General features: G+C 47.3%; 1 protein-coding gene across 1 annotated transcript in view; it reads right to left on the bottom strand.

The window, feature by feature from the left end:
• epha2b (eph receptor A2 b) overlaps positions 1–23,002 on the bottom strand; it is a 46,383-nt gene that overhangs the window by 12,621 nt on the left and 10,760 nt on the right. Inside the window, exons 4-10 of the mRNA XM_059951943.1 lie at positions 8,872–9,027; positions 7,806–8,135; positions 6,907–7,031; positions 3,403–3,565; positions 1,718–1,805; positions 921–979; positions 402–527 (exon numbers count right to left, since the gene is read on the bottom strand). Coding sequence (XP_059807926.1) covers positions 402–527; positions 921–979; positions 1,718–1,805; positions 3,403–3,565; positions 6,907–7,031; positions 7,806–8,135; positions 8,872–9,027 — 1,047 coding nt within the window. The remainder of the gene's footprint in view (positions 1–401; positions 528–920; positions 980–1,717; positions 1,806–3,402; positions 3,566–6,906; positions 7,032–7,805; positions 8,136–8,871; positions 9,028–23,002) is intronic.

Consider the following 23,002-nt stretch of genomic DNA (forward strand, 5'->3'; position numbering starts at 1 on the left):
GTGGTCCTCCGGTTAAGATGCTGTTCAGCTGTCAGTGTACTGCTGAGGGCACAGTTCCACATCTGGGTATTGGAAATGAATGTCATAGAACAGTATAGCACAGGAACAGGCCATTCAGCCCACATTTAAATTAGCATTCAAATGGCCAATTTAACTAAACCCTGTACAAAGTCCATATCCCTCCATTTCGACGACTCCTGAATGATCCTGAAGTATCTGCCACTACCACCGTTCCAGGCAGCACATTTCAGACACCCACCACTCAGTGTAAAAAAACTTGCCCCTCACAGCTTCCTTTGAAATGACCTCCTCTCGCCTTAAATGCACCCCCTCTGGTACTAGACATTTTACCCCTGGGGGAAAAAAAAATACTATCTGTCGAGATACAAAGTTTTACATACCAGCTCCAATCACTTTTTGCTTGGTGATGGCAGATGGGTGGATCTCATCGGCAAACTTTAGGACAGCTTGGTTTGGGTCCTCGTACGTGTGTGGGTCAACGTACGTCTTCAGCGGCTTCAGCTGGTCTGTCGGTATAGAAACATCGTCCTTTCTTATACTCAGCAGATGAAATGCCAGCACTAACGATCACAAATAATACGTTAACTGCAGTTTGACCGCAGAAGAGAGCTACAACAGCCAAATCTCGGGGACTGGTGGATCACTAAACCAGGTGTGGGGTGGGTTCTTGCGAAGAGTTTTTTCCAGATGCATTCAAGCCTTACAGCTATCACCAGTAGAAAAGGCGACCACAAAATTGGGGCCAATTTGAAAAGCTTTGCTGAAAATATGTAGTTTCAAAGTAATTGGAACAACAGAAAAAGGTTGCTCGGTTTATAAATAGTTAAAAAGGAACCTTCCCCTGCCAGCCCTCCAACTTCATTTCCTAAAGAGAGGACCTTTAATTAAACGAGACTTACCAGCGTGTTTGGTGAAATAAATATCCTCGGGACCCTGCCGGGCTCGGGAACTATGTTTCCTTTAAGCAAAACAAATGTTTATTAAAACACAAAAAAAATCCAAGAAGAAAAAATATAAGACCAATATGGGTTTCAGAAGGAATTGTTTGTAATTTTGTCACCAAAATCTACACACTAAACCATTTTTAATTATCATGAGCTGTGAGCGGATTTGTTCATTTGATTTCCACATGCAATTTCTCATCAGCTTAACTGGAACAGTTTGAAAGATACTCTGTGCTCCCTCTCTTCTGGCTTACAAATGAGGTTTAGAAGATATTGTCCTATCTGCAGGTTGTTCTCTTGTTTGAGGTAATCTCACTGCAGCTTTGGATACTCTAACTGGGCTCAACAGTGTGGCTGCAGGGAGGCGATTTCCTCTGGTTTAGGAGTGTGGTGGAACCAGCGCTCAGAGCTTAGAATGCCAGGACTGTAATGAGGAGACACTTCCTCACTCAGAGGGTGGCAAATCGTTTGCCTGCCTTATTCCAAGGAATTTGTATGAATTCCCTCTTCCAAGAGCTTTCATTTAAAACAAAGATTGATGGGTTTCTCGATAATGAGGGAGTCAAGGGTCTTGGAGACAGTGTTGGGAAATGGAGTGGGACAGTTCAGTCAAGACTTGGATGTTCTGAAGGGTCTTGACTTCACTGTTCTTACCTTGACAACAATCACATCTGCAGCTGAAACTGCAGAGTGAAATGAACTCCTACAACCAAGACCTCTCAAGATTTAATCGATTCAAGTTAAAAACTCACCTCCGCCTGAAGTAGATAAAGGCGATCATTATGACCACAAGAATTCCAGCAGCTGCCATCACCACTGCGAGAATTATCCAATTATTATCTGCCGGGGGAAATGAGAAGAGAATTATTTCCTTCTCCCAAGTCCCAACTGCTGTACACTCGAATTATATTTAAGATTTACACTATGTGTGTAGGATTTCCTTTTGATTTTGAACAGAGTTATTTTGTTCCTGGTGAAGCTTTTAGAACAGGTGGACAATGGAGATGCGCTCAGAAAAAGGAGGAGGCTACTCTTGAGATAAGAATAAATTAAAATATAGCACTAGATCCTGTTTTTAAGAATAAAATTCTTCTCAGGTTTAAAAGTTTCAGATTCTTCATCCGTCAAGTCAGAGGATGTGCAGCCATTAACTACTTCCATGGCTGCAGTTAGAAGTTTGTGTAGGATGTGAATGAAGGAATATAGAGGGTGGGGCCTGTCGTGAGAGGTTGTAGGCATGTGGGTTAACATTAGAATGGTACAGCAAGTTCAGGGGCCTTAAGAAAAACTCCTGATTCTAATGCCTTGACCTTGAGACCTATTAGCGGAGCTAGTCCCATGCTCCCTTTCAAGCAGCTCTGAAAATGGCTGGAAGCATCTTCCTGCCTCCATCCGGGTAGTTCCTACAGTAGTGAGCGCCAGGCATAGCACTAACCCCAGTGCATTCACAGAGCACACTGACAGCAGTTTCACAAACTAGACTGAGCTCTTGTGAGGGACTGCAGGCACCCTGGGGACTTTTAAAAGGGAAAAGGGGGAGGGAGAATGAAATGGGAAATCCCAAAAGCTCAATCGAAAACCGATCGCATGCTTTCATCAAGTAGAACGTGGTAGTGATGTAGTTAGTGCAACGCCTTACAGCGCAAGCCGGAAGATCGGCGTTCAATTCCTGCTGCCGTCTGTGAGGAGTTTGTATGTTCTCCTTGTCACTACGTGGGGTTCCTCCCACATTCCAAGATAGTTAGTAACCCTAACTAGTGGGCATGCTACGTTGACCCTGGAAGCAATGGTCACACACATTGCCGCAGACGTGTTGGTTGCTGACACAAACAATGCATTTCACTGTACATACTGTGCAAAAGTCTTCAGCACATGTAACAAAGAATCAGCAAAGCAGAGAAGTTATAAGGAATAATGAAATGAAGTTTCTAAACATCAATAAATTTTCTACAAAGAGCAGTAAACGGTAAAAACCAAAATCAAATCAATTTTTGATGTGACCACCATTTGCCTTTAAAACTGCATCAATGCTCTTAGGTACACTGTCGTGCAGTTTTATAAGAAAATTAACAGGTAAGTTGTTCCAAGTATCTTGGAGAACTTGCCGCAGTTCTTCTGTAGACTTTGGCTGTTTTACTTACCTCTGTCTCTTCTGTCTCTCCCAGACAGCCTCGATGATGTTGAGATCAGGGCTCTGTGGAGGCCATCCAAAACCATATAACAAATCTAGGTTGCCCAAGACTTTTGCACAGTACTGTATGTCTTGACGTACATATGACAAATAAAGCTAATGTTCATATCTTTTAAAAATAATGAATTTAATTAACTTTCACCTCAAGTTATTTCCTCAATATACCTTGCTTATCCAGATTTCAATTAACAGGAGGGGGAGATTCAACAAACACATTAAGTCTTAAAAACAGGAGAATTCAATCACCTTTTGCTGCAAGTGTCAGGAACTCGTGAGTCTCACTGTAAAACCCGGCTCCATCCCGCGTCAGTGCCTGCACGCGGAAAATGTACGCTGTACCAGGTAGCAAGTCGGAAACCTTCACAGAGTTCTTGCTGGACTGCAGCACCGTGTAAGTCTGCTGATCCACCTACAGACACCAGGAGGAAAGGTCACATGAAACAGAAGCTCCCATCAGGGCAGAGCGGGCTGACCCCAGCCTCCCGGGGTCAGCTGCTGTCAGCGGAATGTTAAGCAATAGGAATTAAACTTCTCCCTTTTGTGATCTCTCTTGTTCGGAGTTGCAATGAGATTTCTGTGATTAAGAGGTGCTAATGGAGCAGTGAATGGCCAATATCATATAAAGAGGAACATGGTTCTCAAGGATTCTTATTCATATGTAAAACCTTTATGTACTGGGGTTTCAGCACAAGGAATACATGAATGGCAAGTATCAGGACCAACATGGCTTTTGTAATTCACAGAACAATGGATCAGCCTCCACAAAGCACAGCTACTACCAGTGCTTACTGGGGAGGTTGCAAATGTGGAGTTACCACGTGCAGTAGACAGTTATCACAACAGGATTGGCACGATTTTCTCTCCCCCCCCCCCCCCCCCAGTTTCAAGATGAATTCAGGAATGGGCTCGGGAGATAGTACAGCTGCCGGAATCTGGAACAGCGAAAAACAAACTTCAGATGGAAATCAGGGGGGGGGGGGGGCCAGGCAGCATCGATGGAGGGAAACGGACAGTCGATGTTTCAGTTGAAGACCCTTCACCTGGGCTGGGTCAATGTCAACTCGTCATTTTCCTCCACAGATGCTGCCTGACCCACTGAGTTCCTTCAGCAGTTTGTGTGCTTTTTGTCTAGGGATAGACTCCCATGCAGATTAGCCACTCACACCCCAGTGTGGATTAGGTGTGAAGGGGGACGGGGGTTTGATTTTATTGTCACTGTTTTTTTTGCGGTGGGGGTTAGGTTTTTTTGATGCTTGTTTTCCATGTGGGCAATCTATTTTTAGTGCGAGGAATGAGGGGGTTGGGGTTTGCGAGTTTTGTTCTTTTTACTTTTCGTGTGTGTGTGGGGGGGGGGTTTGATGTCTTTTCTTTGAACAACTCCCGTGGCTTTCTTTGTATTTCGTGGCTATCTGGAGAAGACGAATATTAGGGTTGTATTGTACATGCATACTCTGTCAATGATATGAACCTTTGACCATTAAATTACACCCATTATTAAAAGACTGAATCCACTATTGAGTAGTTCCCTAGTATGTCAAGATGGACTCTTGACCTTCTTGTTATGACCTTATTGTCTACCCGCTCTGCACTTTCTCTGTATTCTGCACTCTCATTTTATTCTACCTCAATAAGCTGTGTAACGATTTGATCTGTATGAACAGTATACACAGAAGCTTTTCACTGTATCTCAGTACAAGTGACAGTAAATAACCAATACTGACTCCACTGGGAGTCTGTGACTTGTAATAAAGAATTTAGTTCATTTAGAGAGTCGCTGACCCAAAATTTTGAACACAGAACGTAACAGCACAGTACAGCCCCCTCGGCCCCTGGTGTTGTGCCAGCATTTTAACATCCTCTAATTCAATGGAACACCTCCCCCCCACAACCCTCCAATTTTTTGTTACCCATGTGTCTATCTAAGTGTTTCTTAAATGTCGTTAATGTATCTTATCTTTTCAGGGCGTTCCACACACCAACCAGTCAGTGTAAAGAACTTACAACTGACACACCCCTATACTTTCCTCCAGTCAGCTTAATGCTTTGCCTTCTCGCATTAGCTATTTCTGCTGGGGGAAGAAAAGTTTCTGACTGTCCACTCAATCTATACTTCCAGTCCTCTTGTAAACTTTGACTGTTTCTCTTTCCGGATATGCTGCCTGACCTGCTATTTTTTTCAATTTTCCAGCATCTGCAGGGTTTTATTTGCATTTACAATAACAAAAGACAGGGTGTGCTGGAAAACTCAGATCAGGCAGCCACTGTGAAGGGAGAAGCACCAACATTTCAGGTCAAAAATCCTTCACCGGAACTTTTCTTACTGAATTTGTTCATCTATACCAACCTAGCACATAGCACTCTGACCCCTCGCCTACATCAGCTCCTGTAACCTGCTTTAGCCCAGGGATGTTAACACTTGTTTAGCATCTTCAACAGTTGCTCCTGCTGAGACCAACACATTGAGGGTACACCATGAATGGAACCTGGAGTATTGCTTTTAAACATCGAACCAGAAGCCAGCAGTGTCTCCGACTGCTGTTGCTGTTTCCTTAGGAGCTTCTCTCAGTTGTCCCTTCTCTTCCTCTCATGGTCCAAATCTGAATCTCCTATCAGATTCCTTCTTCTTCGACCCTTTACCTCTTCTGACTATCCTCTCTCAGCCACACACACCAAACGCTGGAGGAACTCAGCAGACAGCACCTAGAGTGAACAGTTGACGTTTCGTGCTGGGACCCCTCATCAGGACTGATTTTTGGATTTCCAGCATCAACAGATTTGTTCATTTTGTGATCCCCTTTCAGATTCTTACCCCCTCCTTCCCCACCCACCCACCTTCCCCCTCACCTGGTGTCACCTGTCATCTTACACTCCTTTGCCTCTGCCCACCTCCTTTTATCTGGCTTCTACCCTTCCTTTCCGATCCTGATGAAAGTTACTGGTGCAAAACGCTGACTCTTTATTCCCCTCCATTGATGCCGCCTGACTTGTTGAGTTCTTCCAGCATTCTGCGTGTAGCTGTTGCAAACTGCTCTCAAATTACAATAACTTTACCTCAAGTTTATTTTTTGAGCCTGATCCACACAGGGACGCCACTTTCCAGATGATATGATGCCAAAAAAAAAACTGCTGGAACAACTCAGCGGGTTTCCCAGCAGTTTACTTGTTGCCTTAGATCCAGCATCTGCAATCGCTTTTGTTTCTACATAACACGTACTGCCTGGAGTTCTGCTAATGTGAATTGACAGTTTGTCAGTTTACAAGCAACACCTCAAGGGAATTAATCAGGGCGTTTCTGACTCGTTTCAATGAGGGATTAGTGTAACTAGTCCTCAAATGTATGTAACAGTATCTGTGTTTCAGGATGTTATTGAAGGTAACAGCGCCTTGCAGCTGTCCAAAAGTCCAACATCCATGCCAACTTGTACTCTTAATTAAATTGCAAACTAGCTTCAGATCTCTTCTAGTTTAAGTGCGTCTCCTGGTGTGAAATTCTCCCTGGCCATTCTCCTAGGCGTATAAATGCAAGGAAACCTTCACCAGTTTCAAATCTGGAGTCAAGCTGCTGAGAAAGTGACACCAAAGCTGAAGGGAGTTTTCCCAGTGCAGACCTTTGATAGACCATGCCAGAGTCTTTGATATTTAGGGCCCATGCCACCAGCTCAGCACCCACTTCCCCATCTGCACTATTTACTGAAGCCGTGAAAGAAGTTGGACAATCATAGCACCCCTCACCAAGACAGACCCACTCACCTTCTTGCTGTACATGATCTTGTAGCCTGTAATGCTCCCCATCTGCCTGTTTGGGACAGTCCAGGACAGAGTCAGGCTAGCCTTCTCTCGGTTCTCCATGATAATTGAAGTGATTTTTGGAGGCTCTGTGGAAGCGAGGAGAAGTGGTTAAAAATTTTGTGCGAGTAACTTAGCCGAATTTAACCTGGGGACACCCCGGTGCTGACCAAACAGGTCCCACCAGGACGATTGCCCAGTCCAGTGGCTTCAAGAAAACAAGTACATTTTGAACAACACACACAAAATGCTGGAGGAACTCAGCAGGCCAGGCAGCAGCTACGGAAAAGGATACAGTCGACGTTTCAGGCCGAGAACCTTTGGCAGGACAGCAGAAAAAAAGCTGAGGAGTAGATTTAAAAGTGTGTGGGGGGGGGGGGGAAGAGGTGAGAGAAACACAAGGTGATAGTTGTAAACCTGAAGAGGGAGGGAATGAAGTGAAGAGCTGGGAAGTAAACTGGGAATGGACAGAAGGCTGTGGAAGAAAGAGAAGGGGAAAGGAGGTGGGCGGGCAAGGAGAGGTGAGAGAAGAGAAAGAAGAACATTTTAATGATTCTTTTACATAAAGGCCACTGCCCCCCTGCTAACCCTAAGTTCACCCAGCTTTCTGTTTGCTATTCCCACTGCAGTTCCTATGTTATGGACCATGGGGAACAATTTGAACTGGTGTCCTTCGCCAGCTCCTGGACGGACTCTCCTAGTTACCCACTCTGCAACATGCACACCATCTCCCACTCTAACACAGATAAAGCTGGAAACAGTAGTCACAGATGCTGCCTGGCCAACTGAGTATTATCAGCGCTTCCTTTAAAAATGTTACCTTTTCAGCACTCGCAATGATTCCCGACCTGCCCAACACTCACCCGTCTCATTGACGTAAGCGACGACTTTGGCCACGCTGTGTACTGAGCTCTGGTCGGACACTCCGTTCCGCGCCTCCACCGTGAAAGTGTAGTTGGTGTAGGGGCTCAGCTCCAGCACATTGACAGCGGTCTCCGCGAAGGGCGACTGGCGGGTGAAGCGGACATCGGCCTCGCAGGGCTGGCAATTCCCACCGCCCCGGGTGCAGCGCTCACACATCACGCTGTAGGTGAGGTCACTGCGGCCCCCGGTGTCGTTGGGCGTCCTCCATTTCAGCAGGACAGTGGAGCCCGAGACGGTGGCACTGACGTCCTCCGGCGCTGAGGGCAACGCTGCAGGTCGGAATGACGGGAGGTTACAACAGGGAACACTTTCGCTGTGCCAGCCTAGAGACAGGTGCCCACCCAATCCCACCTTCTCGCCCGTGGCTCACAAGTCTGCAGGCAGCACAGAGGACACTTTTCACACATGGTTACGGGGAGAATGGGGTGGAGAGGGAAAATAAACCCAGTCACTTTCGAACGGCGGAGCAGACTCGGTATGCAAAACGGCCTAATTCTCCTCTTATGGTCTCATCTCATGAGAGTTTCTTCCTTTCAGGACATGAGTTCCAGACCAGTGTACGTTGAATCATTTTAATCTTCTCTCAAATCCTCCCATCGACCTTAAACCACCACATGGTAGGCAGCTCAGCGAAGGAGATTCCTTGAGCAACATCACACACCATTGCTCCTGGGGTAGACTAAGTTTTCTCTGGGCAGCCTGAAGGGCAATAGGGTCAGTGTAGAGCCCTTTACCCAGGCTTGTGGAATCAAGATTGAAGGTGGGAGGAGGGAGATTTAATAGGGACCTGAGGGGCAAGCTCGCTCAGAGGGTGAGATGTACAGTGTATGGAATGAGCTGCCAGAGTAAGTGGTTGAGGCAGGTACAAGTAATAGCATTAAAAGGTGCTATTGGTCATCACGGACCAGTTGGGCTATATGACACGAAGAATCTCAGCTAGCGTGCATTGTTCTGGGAAGGATCGCGGGTGGGGTGCAAGGTGCAGGAAGTTGCGGGTGTACTCACAGGAGCAGGCGGAGGTGGCAGGGTCACTGGAGGCCCGGTAGAAGCCTTCGGCACACGGGCACGATGTGGACCCTGCTGCCGAGCGCTGGGTATTGGCGGGACACCCCAGGCAGGGCTTGTTGCTGGCCTCGAACTTGAAGAACCCTTCGTTGCACACTGAAAAACAAGATTCAGGGGTCAGTACAGGGTCAACAACAGAAGTGCAGGGGTGGGATTACCATCAGATCAGCTGTGTTCATACCCAATAACAGGACACACTTGAGAGGCCGAATGGCCCGCTCCAGCTCCCAATTTTCAAATGGTGTTGGGGGACCTATGGCAACATACAGTATGAACACAGGCAGATGAATAAAATATCCTCGGAACCTGGACTTGGGTATATAGGGGTCTGGAACAGAAGTGAGGAACTAGGAATTCTGCAGTTGGCTAAATAGAGACTGGTGGTGTTGGGGTTTCTTTAAAACAAAATCAGCCAATAACTACTCAATGTTAAAGTTGTACCGACTTGGACACTGATAGGATGTCACTGAGGGAAAAAAAAATCCTCTTCTCACTCACTCACTCACTATCAACGTGACAATCAGTGGATTTCTTCGGCCTGATATTCTGCAGGAAGCCCCAAACCCACCACCAGTAACCCACTGAGCCCAGCGCAGGAACAGTCAGCAGTGGCTGTACACCGACCGGAGAATGCGACAGGTGGCTACTTGCAGAGGAGGATTTAACTCGGCTTTCCAGTTGAGAGCTTGTGAGCAGTGGGGTTAAGTGACTTCAGTTTGCTTATATAAACAGAGGGTCAAATGCCTGACAATCAGCCCATTGTCGACATCGAGCTCCTCGCTCCGAATGAAAAGCGCCAGCAGGTACCAATTGTGCAGCCGTGAAGCCCCGGTGCAGGGGCTTCTTCCGCGCTCGCGCTGGGGGGAATTCCTGGCATCTTCCCTGCGTGCCAACCAGGCACGTCCTCAGCAGCTGGGGGGACAACTGCTCCACTCCAGCAGCCACCTCCTGTTGGTCACAGTGCGGCCCCCGGGTTTCTGGAAGGGGGGGGGGGTCACAGCAACTCCTCTGTGCACACAGCAGAACGCAGCTGATCGCTCGTGCCCAGCACACTCGCACAGGGAGAGAGTGTTTCCAAGGACGGGGCAGAAAGGACAAGGTCCTTTCACGTGACTCTGGGGCTTTCTTGCCGCAGCTGAACTATCCGTCCCATGTCTGACTGCCGGGCGGCCAACCCGACCCATCCGCTCGCCCACGGATCAACCGTACGGACAGATTCACGCTTCTCGTCCTGAGGACACCCCGCCAGTGCTGAGCGTTCCATCAAGTGCTCACGTCCCGCGCGTGGGAATCACCACTCGTAACGCCGGGGGGCCAGTAGCTATACTTCAGGCGAGAGGTCTCTATTGTACCTCCGAAAAGTAGGCAGACATATGTGAATAGCAGGAGTTTTGTGCAGAGGAGTGTGTTACCCTGGATTTCCAGCATCTGCTCAACCACTTGTGTTTATTAGCAGTATTTCCCACTACTATGGTATATGGCTTCACTGGGCACTTAAATGACCAGGAGAAATTGGCGGGTTTGCATTCGGACAAGCATACGTCCAATGGTTTCCACGAGCAGTGCAGTGCTGCTGCCTCCAACAAGGAAGATGACCTTGTTCAGTGACGGTCACTAAATAGTGCCCAGGACATCAGGGAGAATGCTGGACGGTACCCCAAATCGTGCACAGTGCCCTACCTTGCCACATCCCGGTACTGGAACAACACTCTGGGATCGAGAGGGATAATAAATCGGCCATGACGGAATGAGTGAGCAGACTCGACGGGCCCAACAGATCAAACAGGGCTGTCTTGTGGCCTCACTTCCGACAGAGCGTCCGGACGGAGGGTCTCGGCCCAAAGCGTCGACTGGCACTGCCTGACCTGCCGAGCTCCTCCGGCACGTTTTGTGTGTTGCTCTGGATTTCCAGCATCTGCAGAGCCTCCTGTGCTTTTTCAACTGCACTTCCGACTGCTCTGAAGTGTATGGCTTCAACCCTCACCTGCCAACTAAAATACCTAACAGGATTATAAGAAAATTTCTGTTTGCGGAGTGCTTCAGACTGCCTGGGATTCAGACCTTTAAACACCACCCCTGCAGCCCCACTTAATTGTCTGCGTTAACAACCATCAGGACCTGCAAAGTTCATATGCTCTTCTCCTCAAAGGGTTTAGCCTGCCTTTCAGTTGTCCCCACTTCACTGGACCATTACTCATCAGACTCAAAAGGAAATCAGGGTCACTTTGACAGCAATGCAGACGGCTATTTTATATTCCAGAGGACGTTTACTGACAGGGTCGTGTCAACACCAGCATTCCACCTAATAATGATGTCAGACAGCTGCTCAAATAGCAAGGGGACCTCAAACGGCACAGCTGTACTACAGAGACCCTGGGAGAGCAGGAATGGTGAAGCTGCTTTGTTTGAGCTGGGAGCTCACAGAGAGCCCTGTTTGCGGTTAATAGAATAGGAATGTCTATCTCAGCAGCAGTAATACGAATGCACTTAGGAGTGGCGCTGACATATTCAGAGCTCAGTCAGAATGCCCGTCTATTCTCTCTTTTTCCTCTGCGAACACAAAGTGAAGCTGAGCCCCTACAGGCTGCCTCAATGCTGCTCGTTGCTGCGGGATTAACGCAGATCCTGTCGTATTCCCGCGGCCCCACAGTACACGGGAATTCATCAGTGGGGAAGGTTTTAGATTGCACGGGGCTCCGAATGGTGCCGATGACCCGAGAATAAATGCGAGCATTTATTGCCAAACCGCGGTCCAACTGTCTCCTTCGTGCTGCAGCGAGAGGGCCAGAAGCGGGAAAATATCTTTGTGTCTGGTGCTGGCTATGGCCGGCCTGCACTGAATAGCTCGCGGCAGAGATCCTGTCCAGAGGACCTGGCAAGACAGAAAGCGACGGGGAGGGGGAAGAGGGCGTGAAAGAAAATTGCCTGAAGTAAAGTTACGCTTTATTAGGCACACCTGTGTTAATGAAAATACCTCACCTCCAATCATGGGGCAGCAACTCAATACATAAAAACATGCAGGCTTGGTCAAGACTAAACGTCAGAATAGGGAGAAACACTATCTAAGTGGCTTCGGCCATGGAATGATAGCTGCCGCCAGACAGGGTGGTTAAACAGAATAAGAAATTGCTGATCTCCTGGGATTTTCAGCACAGCAGTCTCCATAGTTTACAGAGAATCGTGAGAAAAACAAAGGAAAAAAATCCAGTAGGCCGCAGCACAAAAACGTTTTTTCTTAAAACGAGAGTGGACAGAGGAGAACGGCCAGACAGGTTCAAGCTGACAAACCGCGTCTTACAACAGTGGTGTGCAGAGAGCATCTCTGAACGCACGACGTGTCAAAAACATTGAAGTGGATGGGCTACAGCAGCAGAAGACCACAAACACACACTCACTGGTCATTTAATCTGGTACGGGAGGTACCTAATGAAGTGGCCACTGAGTGTACTTTTTTTTAAAAATCAGAGAAAGGAATTTTAGCTGCAGGATCAACGCCCTTCCCCCTCCAACCCCTCCACCGGCCTCTCTCTAATACTGTGGTAGCCTTCCTGCCAGACTTGGTAAACAGACTCTTTGAAGTCCTTTGCCCTGGTATCAGGCATACATTGCAGATGGAACAGCAGGGCACACAGATGTTAGCAGCTCAATGGCAGCTCAGAATTCCCATGTAAAGCAGGGATTGTCTTCTAGTCTCCTGTGGAGAGGAGGAATTTAAAAAATATCAGAGTTTATTTATTCTGGGTCAGCGGTGATCTTCCAGTTTTGGAGGAGAGCTCTGATTTAAATGCGATACGACTGTGGCTTGGCGTCCGCAGTGGATAAGCCGAGCTGGATACAGCCCTGAAAGCAAAATTCCTTTAAGCTCCGATAGGATTGTCCTGAACCATTCACTGGTTAGCCAGCAGCCTCCATTGCACTGGTGGCCAAGGGCGTCAGACATTTTGACACAGTACGACCTATCTTTACTTCAGATTGCCCCCGCAAGCTTATAAATAGGCAGAGCCATTAGCTGGGAAGTTTGGGGGGGGGGCTGTGTGTGAGAAAGAGGAATTTCTTCCATTGCAGCCCAATGTTTATAGGGGTCAGGAGACATTTCTAGTTTGGAACACTCATTGCCAAGAGTCAGATGTGACTGGGAATTTAGGGAATTACTCTGACTGTGAAAGTTTAGCCTTACCACCCAAGATTCAGCCCACTGGACCTGCTGTGGTGGATACATTGCTGAAGGCAACTGTCTTCCAAATTCCAGCAAGATTACAAAGAGACCGTTCTGGTATGTCTTCCAGGGCATTCATCGTGCCTCTGGCCCAGGCAGCTGACAGACATCTGTGCCGTGGCTGGGATTCACAACCACCTCATTGATGGTTCGGGCACAAACCTTTCACGTCTACATCAAATGACCTCCCAATATTGTGAGTGCTGTGATAAAAGTCAGGGGAGACTAATGCAAATATAAAATCATAAGACGTGACCAGAGTTAGGTCATTTGGCCCATCGAGTCTGCTCCATCATTTCATCATGGCTAATCCATCTTCTTCTCAGCCCCAACCTCCAGCCTTCCCCCGCACCTCCTCCCTCCCATGTATCCCTTCGTGGAGAAATAGATTGTGAAGGATCATCTGCTGTCTAGGCTTGTGTCCCCCAGGAGTAAAGGTCACTAAACTGACTGAGGAAAGCAATAGAGCTGGGTGATGTCAGAACAGAACTCAGCGAGGCGGATTGGAAAACTGGAACGGCGAGTTGCTAGTCTCCGCTCTCGTTGCTGCTGCAGGAGCGACCTCTCTCCCCCTCCACGGAGAGGGAGAGAGAGTCTGAGATACCAAAGTGCTGGGTTGTGGGCTGTAGTGTCGATGGACTCTGGATCAAATTCTCTTTGTGGGGTGTGGGGGGGCTTCTGCCATTGCTTGCATGGTGGGGGTGGGGGGTCGATGCTTCTGCTGATGCTTGTGCGAGGGGGGGCTTCAGGGCTTTGAAGTTTCTATCATGGGGTTTCTTGTTTCGAGGATGTCTGTGAGGAGTACGAATTTCAGGCTGTATACCGTATGCATTCTCTGATATTAAATGAATGCTCCTTGGGAGACCAGAAGGGGTAGTGTAGGAGAGGGAAGTCTTTCTGGAGAATACACCAGTTAAGTTTAGATAGACCTATTGATCGATAAGAGTTACAGGGCTAGAACGACAAGGACAAAGGTGTTAAAACACCTCAAACAAGGACAGGGAAGGTTGGTACAGTCACAGGAGGTACATGCAGTTTTGAAGCAGATTGCGCAGCACTGTTGATCTTTGAGGTCTGGTATTTCCTGGGTGGGGAACATCATACATTATAATTTTCACCTTAAATCACAGGCATGTAAATCAGTAACGTAAGGTAAACACAGTCCAGCTGTTTTCTTTATAACAGAAAGAGTGTTTAAGCCAACCCACTGAGGATTTAGCAGATTCACCACAAGGGGATCGGTTCTTCTCAACAGAATGTTCAAACATCATTTGCATCCAAATGGAGCAGTTTCAAGCCTAATTAGTCACACAGCCATCACGGCCAACCTGTTTCACAGACACAAAGGCAGAAACAATGAAACTGTAAGTCAGTGAGTTGTGCGGGTTTGTCCGGTAATTGTAATTGACAAACACGAGAGTGTCCCACCATATAAACCCAAGCTGGATTGGGTTCAGAAGAAACTTCCATGTAGGAAAAAGTGTCCCAGAAGGAAAAATGGAAACGAGCACCAAGTCAAGGTGGGAAGTTTAGTCAAGGAGATAAAACTCTGATCAGAGAGCGGTTAGCAAACATTTTTCTGGAAGGCAAGATCAAAGACAGCCAGAACATTAAAGTCAAAGAAATGAGGTCATATGACATGGTTCTGGGTGAGGCCAAAGAGATTTGTTGGTCTTTGTCAAGATCACAGTCCCACAAGTCATTTCTGCTAATCTTTGGGCAAACATCCAATGGCCTCAATCTGGATACAGCTGCCAGTTCACAAATCAAACTCAATATTCCTAAGGAAGGTTTTGATCTGAAAGAATACAGAGTGAAATATTCAAACATTTGAATGAGATCAAGTCTGATGCTCATCCTGAACAAATGAAGCATCGCCACGGTCATGTTCCCCGATTTAATTATCATCAAGTTTTACGGCTGATCTTTACAACCGAGAAGAAGCAGGACCATCTCCTTGAGACGGTCGTGGCAACAGCGCCTCAACCTCGTTTCAAATGCATTACGATCGACTGGGGCTTGTCGGGGAAGAGAGAGTAGCCAGACAGAAAGAGGTCACGGCTCTTAACCTACCAGTAAGTGAGCAGAGTTGAAAGGAAGCTGGAAGCTTATCATGTAGGCCGCATGGAGCTTTAGGAGCGGATAATGACTCGTCATTAGAACTGAGCTGTCAGCACCAGCCCGGCTGCAGTTCCGTTGCCTGTGATCCTCCAATTAACCGGCAACACAAACATAAATGCATCAATCCCTCAGGGACAATGAGGTCTCGGCAACCAGGCTGTTGAAAAGGATACGACCAGGAAAGTGGGGGCAGTGATTGGTCAGAGTGCATAACAGGAGCTTGACGGGACGTACCCAGTAAGGCCGATTCGGGAAGGTGCCTTGTCAGTGAAAGAATTTGGCTGAGAACACTGGCAATGCCGTGAGTAACAACTTTGCAGGTGTATGTGAAAAGCATGCACAGCATCCACGACCTCCAAACACGCTACCTGCTGCCCCGCGTAGAGCTCAGCCCACCCTACTTCCACCCCCACCACAGACATCAACATCTACATGCCCTCAGGTGCCAGCTGGAGCCTGGTGCCCCATCAAACAGACCATTCTGAAACCATGTCCCGTCCCGGGCACGAGCCTCCGCAGTAACCAGGTCATCTCCGCTCAGAAAGGCGGCATCCATCACTAAGGACCCCCACCACCCGGACATGCCCCCTTCTCATTGCTACCATCAGGACAGATGTACAGAAGCCTGAAGGGACACACTCAATGATTCAGGAACAGCTTCTTCCCCTCTGCCATCCGATTCCGAAATGGACTTTGAACCCTCACTACTCGATTTATTTCAAGGTTTTTTTTGCCACTACTTATTTAACTATTTAATATACACACACTTGCTGTGATTCACAGATCTCATGTCATACGCCGGTGATAATAAACTTGATTCTGATCACATTCGAAAGCTCATGTGCGCTTTCCGGAGGAGGGGTTCAGGTGGGAATAGGGTTGTTAGGGACAGGGATTAGACCCTGGAGCCCACACCTCAGTAATCCAGAAGCTCTGAACGCCCAGCAAGTGGCTAAATCAACCAAAGGGAATGGAGTTCATCTGGTGTCCTGGTACGAAAGTTCTGCCTCAGGCAGATGTGCCTGCTGACCCATTGGTGGGGGGGGGGGGGGGAAGAGAGAGAGAGAGAGAGAGAGAGAGCTGGAACAAACCCTGTTACAAACCTCACCCTCCCTCCCAGCTTTCAATTGCTACCTGCGTTCAGCCGGGGTCAAACACAGCAACAACACGCAGGCGAGAGGAAAGTAAGCTGATGAGTTGTCCACTGATGGGGGGGGGGCTGAATGATTACAGGATGAAAGTGCAATTGAATAGCCAAACGGAAGAGAGCGCTATTCCGACTGGATCCAGGAAAATATGGAAGACGTGTGTGTATGTGGAAAAACAGTACATCCAAATCAGGGGGATCCACAGGGAAATAATGCAGGGAGAACTGGGAGCTGGTTCGAGCTGTGAGGCAAGGGCACGTGTGTAAATTAACTGGATGGGTGGTTGTGCTCTGACAGAGCTGGGTCACCAGCACACAAGTTGCTCCATCACACTATCCTCCCTACCCATTTACCTGGAGCAGCCTGTTAAAAAATGAAGCACAGTCAAAGCCCAGCAAAAACTGTGTTATAAATGTTTCATGGGTGGGTGGGGGATATTGGTGCTTGCTTAATTTTCTGGAGAATGGCGAGAGAGAGAGGAACAAAGGGGGCTGGCATTGACCCAAGAAGTCTCATTCTCCCTCTGAAGGACAGATCGGTGCTTTCCAGATGGTGCCCCTGCATCTGGTGAGGAAGCTCGGAGCTGCTGGTGCATCCTGCGGAACCAGTCATTCAAAACCACGAACAGCGGATGAGGTCATCCGCTACCAGCCACAGGATCCACTTGAAATCAAGAATTAACTTTTCATTTTAAACCGAGCAGATGTTCGAAATTCCTCCGCCATTTCACAATCAGGTGCTGTGGTTTCCATTGGTGGTCAGACAAATGGAACTTGCTGCTCAAGGCGTCGGTGGGGGAGGTATATGGACGGTCACTTACAATCACAAAGCACAGCAGTCTAAGAGTGAGATGCACTGGGTATAAACGAGGGCTGATGATCGGCCAGTTTCTGGGGCTGTACAACCCTACTCAGTAACAAGCTAGGGTATACTATGGTCTGACTAATAAAACTAAATTGGGTTCAGCTGGCTGTCTGCCAAGCAGGGGCTTTGAGCGAATGGGTCAGAGTTTCCTTTGAGATACAATACACACCGGATTGCCTAAGGAAGTGAATAACATCAGCAATTCAGGCCTCTTACAAAATATGATGACAGGACCCTGGGAGGGACAAGCCCGAGCACATCCACTACCTATCTCTATCCTATGGCCAAAGGAAGTGAGCAAACACTTCAAAAATGTTCAGAAGAATTCAGCCTCCAATACCACATCACACTTTCAAGCTATCAGGCGGGGATACACTGGGTCTGTATGAGGAACAGCAGGGGCAAGTTCAAACACTGCCATTGTGGAAAAGTTAATTTCACTCTCATTAGTCAGGGCGTGTCCTGAATGCCTGTAAATTAACATTAAATTCCAAATCTTATATTTGGTTTCTGCGCAAGATATTTCCATCCTTCTCTTGATCAGCTGTCCTGAAGATAATGTAATTTACTGAACAACAGTCCCAAGGACTGGGGATTCCCCCGCTTTACGCTTTCCCAAGTGCTAACGAGTTTCAGTGAGATACTTAGAAGATGTTCACCCCGCGATGTTGTGCCAAGATCATTTCAACACTTCCCTCCATATTTCTTTCATCAATGTGCATATTTAAGAGTGTGGAAAAGCCCTGGAACCCAAATGGAAGTACATTTTTCCCTGTCAGCACCTGGCCGTGATTAGTCCAATTACACAGAGCCCGGCCACCATCACAGCAGAGCACCCAGAGTCTTCACGACTTTGCCAATCAATGGCTGAGGCACATGGAGCGTTAATTAACAAATTTACAGAGAAAGCATTTCTACACAATTAGTCGCTACAGAAACCTTGCAACTCACAGCTCCACATCGGCCCCCACCACTGAGTGCTAGGGGAACAAGGAGAGACAGTAATTAGCAGAAAATGGCCGCAGAACAAGGATTCCACAGCACCCTGTTCAGGCTAAGACAGCATACCTTAGGCATGTGTCGGCTGGGGGCAAAAATCCCAAGAATCAGGCTCCAAGCCGGCAATGCACTGGAACAGGCAGAGCGCAAGAGCAAAGACATCTGCATAATGGTAATGAACACTGCCCCTGTATTAGTTCAGAGAGCTCACGGCTAAGAGAAGTGTCGTGTTAAAGTTTCAAGGTAAGATCAGTCATTAGAATTCAGACTTGTCCAGTCAGAACACGAACCAAATTACACTTTTACTGTCAATCCTGGTGCACTTCCCCTCCACCGTGACCCTGGTGCTAACCCCTTTAGCTGGCCTTAAAAGTAGCTACTCCCAATTAGTCTGTGCGGATAAAAGGTTGCAGAGGACAAGGCCTAGGAAATGGAAATGCAGCCCAGCAGCAAGGACTAAGACTTTCCCCGTCCTGCGGGCAGCATGGGGAAAAGCACCGGAGAGGCCTTTTGCCTCCAGGTCACAGCCCAGCTGGTTATATGTCTCCTCTCCCGCTGCGATGAGGTGCAAATCCACAGCCTAAGTGCACATTTATGGCGGCACGGCCCCAGAGCCGCTCCACAGTAAAACTGGTTACTGGGACAGCTCCAAAGAGAGAGGAAATTAAAAACATAATTACTACTGAGCTCATAATGGCACCTGTAAATAAGCACGTTCAAAATTTAAAAAGTATTCTCATTTACTACAGGATGTGGCAATAGTACAGAGGCAAGTCACAAAAAACCCAGTTTAAATGTTACATGTGTGAACTCTCCTGCTGAGAGGGAAGGTGTGGACCCAAACTGAAGCACAAGGTTACCACTAATCCCGTCTGATGGATCCTTGGGAGTTGTTTTCAATCAGTGATAACCCCCAAGCCGCCAATCATTTCTGCAGGAGGAAGTGCATCACCAAATGGTACAGGTTTGATTTTCTCCTTTCCCTCACTGAATGCACTGACAGTACGTAGAAGAATTCCCCTTTGTCAAGAGTCACTTTATCACTCTATCATTTCCTGCCTGAGTCACCTGATGTACAGATACTCCTGCACCTAGTGTCACACCATGTACAGACACAGTATATAAACTAAATCTTACTTCTCTGCAGCCGCACTCAAACAGTTACTTGTGCACTGTGTTTTATATTTATATTTACTGTCTGCTTTATGCTCGTTGAGGTTTTGTAGTGTTACATTGGATCCAAGAGTAACAACCATTTCGATTTTTACACTCATGTACTGAATAAACAATAAACACACCCAATCTGAGTACACGCACTCAGTGACTCAGGAACAGCTTCTTCCCCTCTGAAATCAGATTTATGAACCCACAAACACTATCTCACTAGTTTTTTTTGTGTACTACTTATTTATATATTCACTATAATTCACAGTTTTTATTATTATGTATTGTAATGTACTGCCGACTCGTAACAATAAATCTCACAACACATGCTGGTGACCTGATTCTGAGTCTCTAGCCCTCCCAACTTTCTGCGTCCACCACGCAGGAGGCTGTCATCCCCGAATGATTTTCTTCCTTCCTTTGCCTCAAGGCGCTGAAGCTAATTGCAGCTCCTCCCAAGTGAGATCCGTTAATTAGAAATGACACCTGCAGAAGTTGCTTCACCTCTCAGCAGCACCACTGGCAAAAAGGTGGTCTCTACTGCATCTTTCTGCCTGTCCCGGCGACCAAGAGGACAGTTTGATGCCATCGCCGAGGTTGCTGCCCGAACCAGCACGAACTGGGACTGCAGTCACATGAACCAACGGGACCCTGGGCATCAGTGACAAAGCTCGCTGTCCCTAACCAGCAAGACACCAAGCACAACGACACATTGAGCCAGAGGACTAAAGGATCCCATTCAGCTCGGCAAAACTGAACCACTTGGCAAGTTTGGGGGTTTTTTTTTGTGCATTTTACACAAAGTTCTCATGAGGAAATCAACCAGGAACAGCGATATCTTTAAAGTAGGCATGGACTACTGAGGACGAATGAAATTCCTCCAGATGGATTACAGATGATAGGGGACAATGTTTATGAAATAGGACCTGGTGCTTTTAGCAGGGTAAATTAAAAAACTGTTCCGGGGATTCTGGGTTCAGTCTCCCGACTCAGGTAAGATCTCAGTACATTGTAAATGTTGCCACAGCTCCCTCGTGCTCCCCCTGTACCTCACACAAGTACCCCAGAGATGTACTCCTGGGTCAAACGGCTCCTAAGCAAAGGAAAACTGAAAGGAAAACTTCCAGGCTGGGCTTCAGTCAAGACTGAGCTGTTACAAATTGGAATAGAGTCATGACAAGCAGGCTGAGAAATGGAGCAGCAAACACCAATATCCCACCACACCCACACAAAAAATCAGTCTCACGGTTAAGGAAGGAACTGACTAGCACTCAACTGGTAACGATAACAGGGTGACTCATGCAAGAAAGATTTGGCTGGAGCAGAGCAGTGAGTGAGACACTTAGCAAGTTGACGGGGCTGCTGGAAACGGGGGAGTATTGCAGCAGTAAATGACCCACACTCTGGACACATCAAAGACCTGATTATTTCTGGAGCCCTGGGATCAGTGTGATGATAAAGTCAATTACTCCAGAAGGACTCCACAAGTCCAAATGACAACAGGGACCTGGAGTGGAGAAGATTTAGTTAAACACCTGTTCTGGAGGAGGTCGGGGTGGAAAGAGATACTCATTTTGAAAGAATTCAACAGATTGTAAGAATACGCTGGAGCTGAGGTTAGAAATCCTCATTAGCGTTTGTGGGAAGCCTTTGTACTGAAGGGAGAATGACACATTGGTCGGGGTCCAAGAACAGCACAACAAAACCTGTACCAGCAATTTCAGGCTTTGCATTTCCAGCTTTCAAGGGAGATGATCCAGCTACATGCTCACCAGTGCTTGTGGTCTTCAGCCAATCCACAAACAAGCGGTAGAACGTGTGGGACATTCCAATTAACTGCAGTCAATACAGTTAAGGGTAACTACTTCAGTCTTTGGTTAGCCTTACAGTTTCCTATGCCTTTCCATCTCCTTCTCATATCCAGATACTTCATTCACTCTTCTGGCTTGTGATAAAAGCCACAATACTAAAGTTAGGCAATCACGCAACAAAATCCACCATGAAGAAATTAAATATTTTCAAGTTAAAATGAGCAGTTACATCACTCACAGTTATAAAGGCCCTTCAGCTCATTAAGTCCACACAAAACCATTCTACACTAATCCCATTTTTTTTTAATGCTCCTCACATTCTCTTCAACCCCTCAAGTTTTGTGGCCAGTTAACCTAGCAGCCCACACTTCTTTGGGATGTGGAAGGAAACTGGGGTGCCCCAGAGGAAACCCACTGGTGGAACCCCAGACAGCGCCCGAGGTCAGGATAGAATCTGGATTTCTGGCACCGTGAGACAGTGGCAGAAGGCATTGGGTTTGTACACACTGCAAAACTAAATGCAAGAGCCAGAATCCATGTCCTGCGCTAAGATCAATCACCAGCGCTAAATGTCAATTGAGGCAAGGCCAATTTTCCCTCCCATTTAATGAAGAAATGCAATTGAAGGTAGGAGAGTATACTGTGTAACAACATCAAGGTTAAAGTAGAAGAAACAATACCGGTTATACAAACTCTACTTGTGTCAACTAATCCCTGCTTCTGGGCATCATCCTAAGTGGAATGGAATGTCACGCATACGCTATTGAAATATTAGAATAACCAAGGTCAGAGCCCTTTAGGCACCTTGGCCAGTGGATGATAAGACACAAAAAAGGGAAGTGCCATTTTAGCTTGTGGGATATAATCAAGATAGCAAAAGCACGCATCTGGCAGGGAATTCCGCGCCGGAATGGAGCAGACAAGGCCAAGAGCAGACTTCTCATTGGACTGTTTTACAAACACCCAAGCTGACCGCCATGCACAGCCAGCTAGCTCGCCCCCATTCACGCTGCAGGAACAGGCTGTTCACCACTATGTGCAGAGATTACATCCCAATATTAACAACAGGCTCATTGGAGCGGAGGTCCAAAGGGTTGAAGTTCGGACTCTGGTACCAAAACCACCTTTATAAATATTCTTGCCAGTAAGCTACAGCAAAAAGAAAGACACTTAAAATATAAAGGAAAAGGCAGAAAAGGCAGGAAATACTTGGCTAATTAGTATGATGTTCAAATCAATGATTTCTCCTTTTCTGTACAGAAGGATAAGATTGGTGAGGGTACATGATGTCAAGAATCAAAAACATCCAAGCTATGCTCTATTCTCACTGTTGCCATCAGAAGGAGACTTAGCTCCCGCACCACCAGGTTGAGGAACAGTCATTATCCTTCAATTATCAGGCTCCTGAATCAGCGTGGATAGCTTCCCTCACCTCAACACTGAACTGATCCCACAATCTACAGACTCATTTTCAAGGACTCTACAACTCACGTCCTCAGTATTACTCACTTATCCGTTTGCTTTGGGTGGGGGGGGGAGAAAATATGCTTCTATCAAAGGAGGCATAAGGCTGTCCTTCCCTCCATTAGCCTGCCGGCCACGCTTGAGTAAAGTGTAGCACCTGCTTAGCCCCTCCCACCACCACCGCCCCTATCAGGGTCACGTGAAACCATGGTGGTGGATGGTTGTATGAGCAGCCGGTGCTTGTCACAAGTCCTGGTTATGTTACGCTGACACCAGGCAGACAA

Source organism: Hypanus sabinus, chromosome 27 (genome assembly GCF_030144855.1).
Source record: "Hypanus sabinus isolate sHypSab1 chromosome 27, sHypSab1.hap1, whole genome shotgun sequence".
NCBI classification, from domain to species: Eukaryota; Metazoa; Chordata; class Chondrichthyes; order Myliobatiformes; family Dasyatidae; genus Hypanus; species Hypanus sabinus.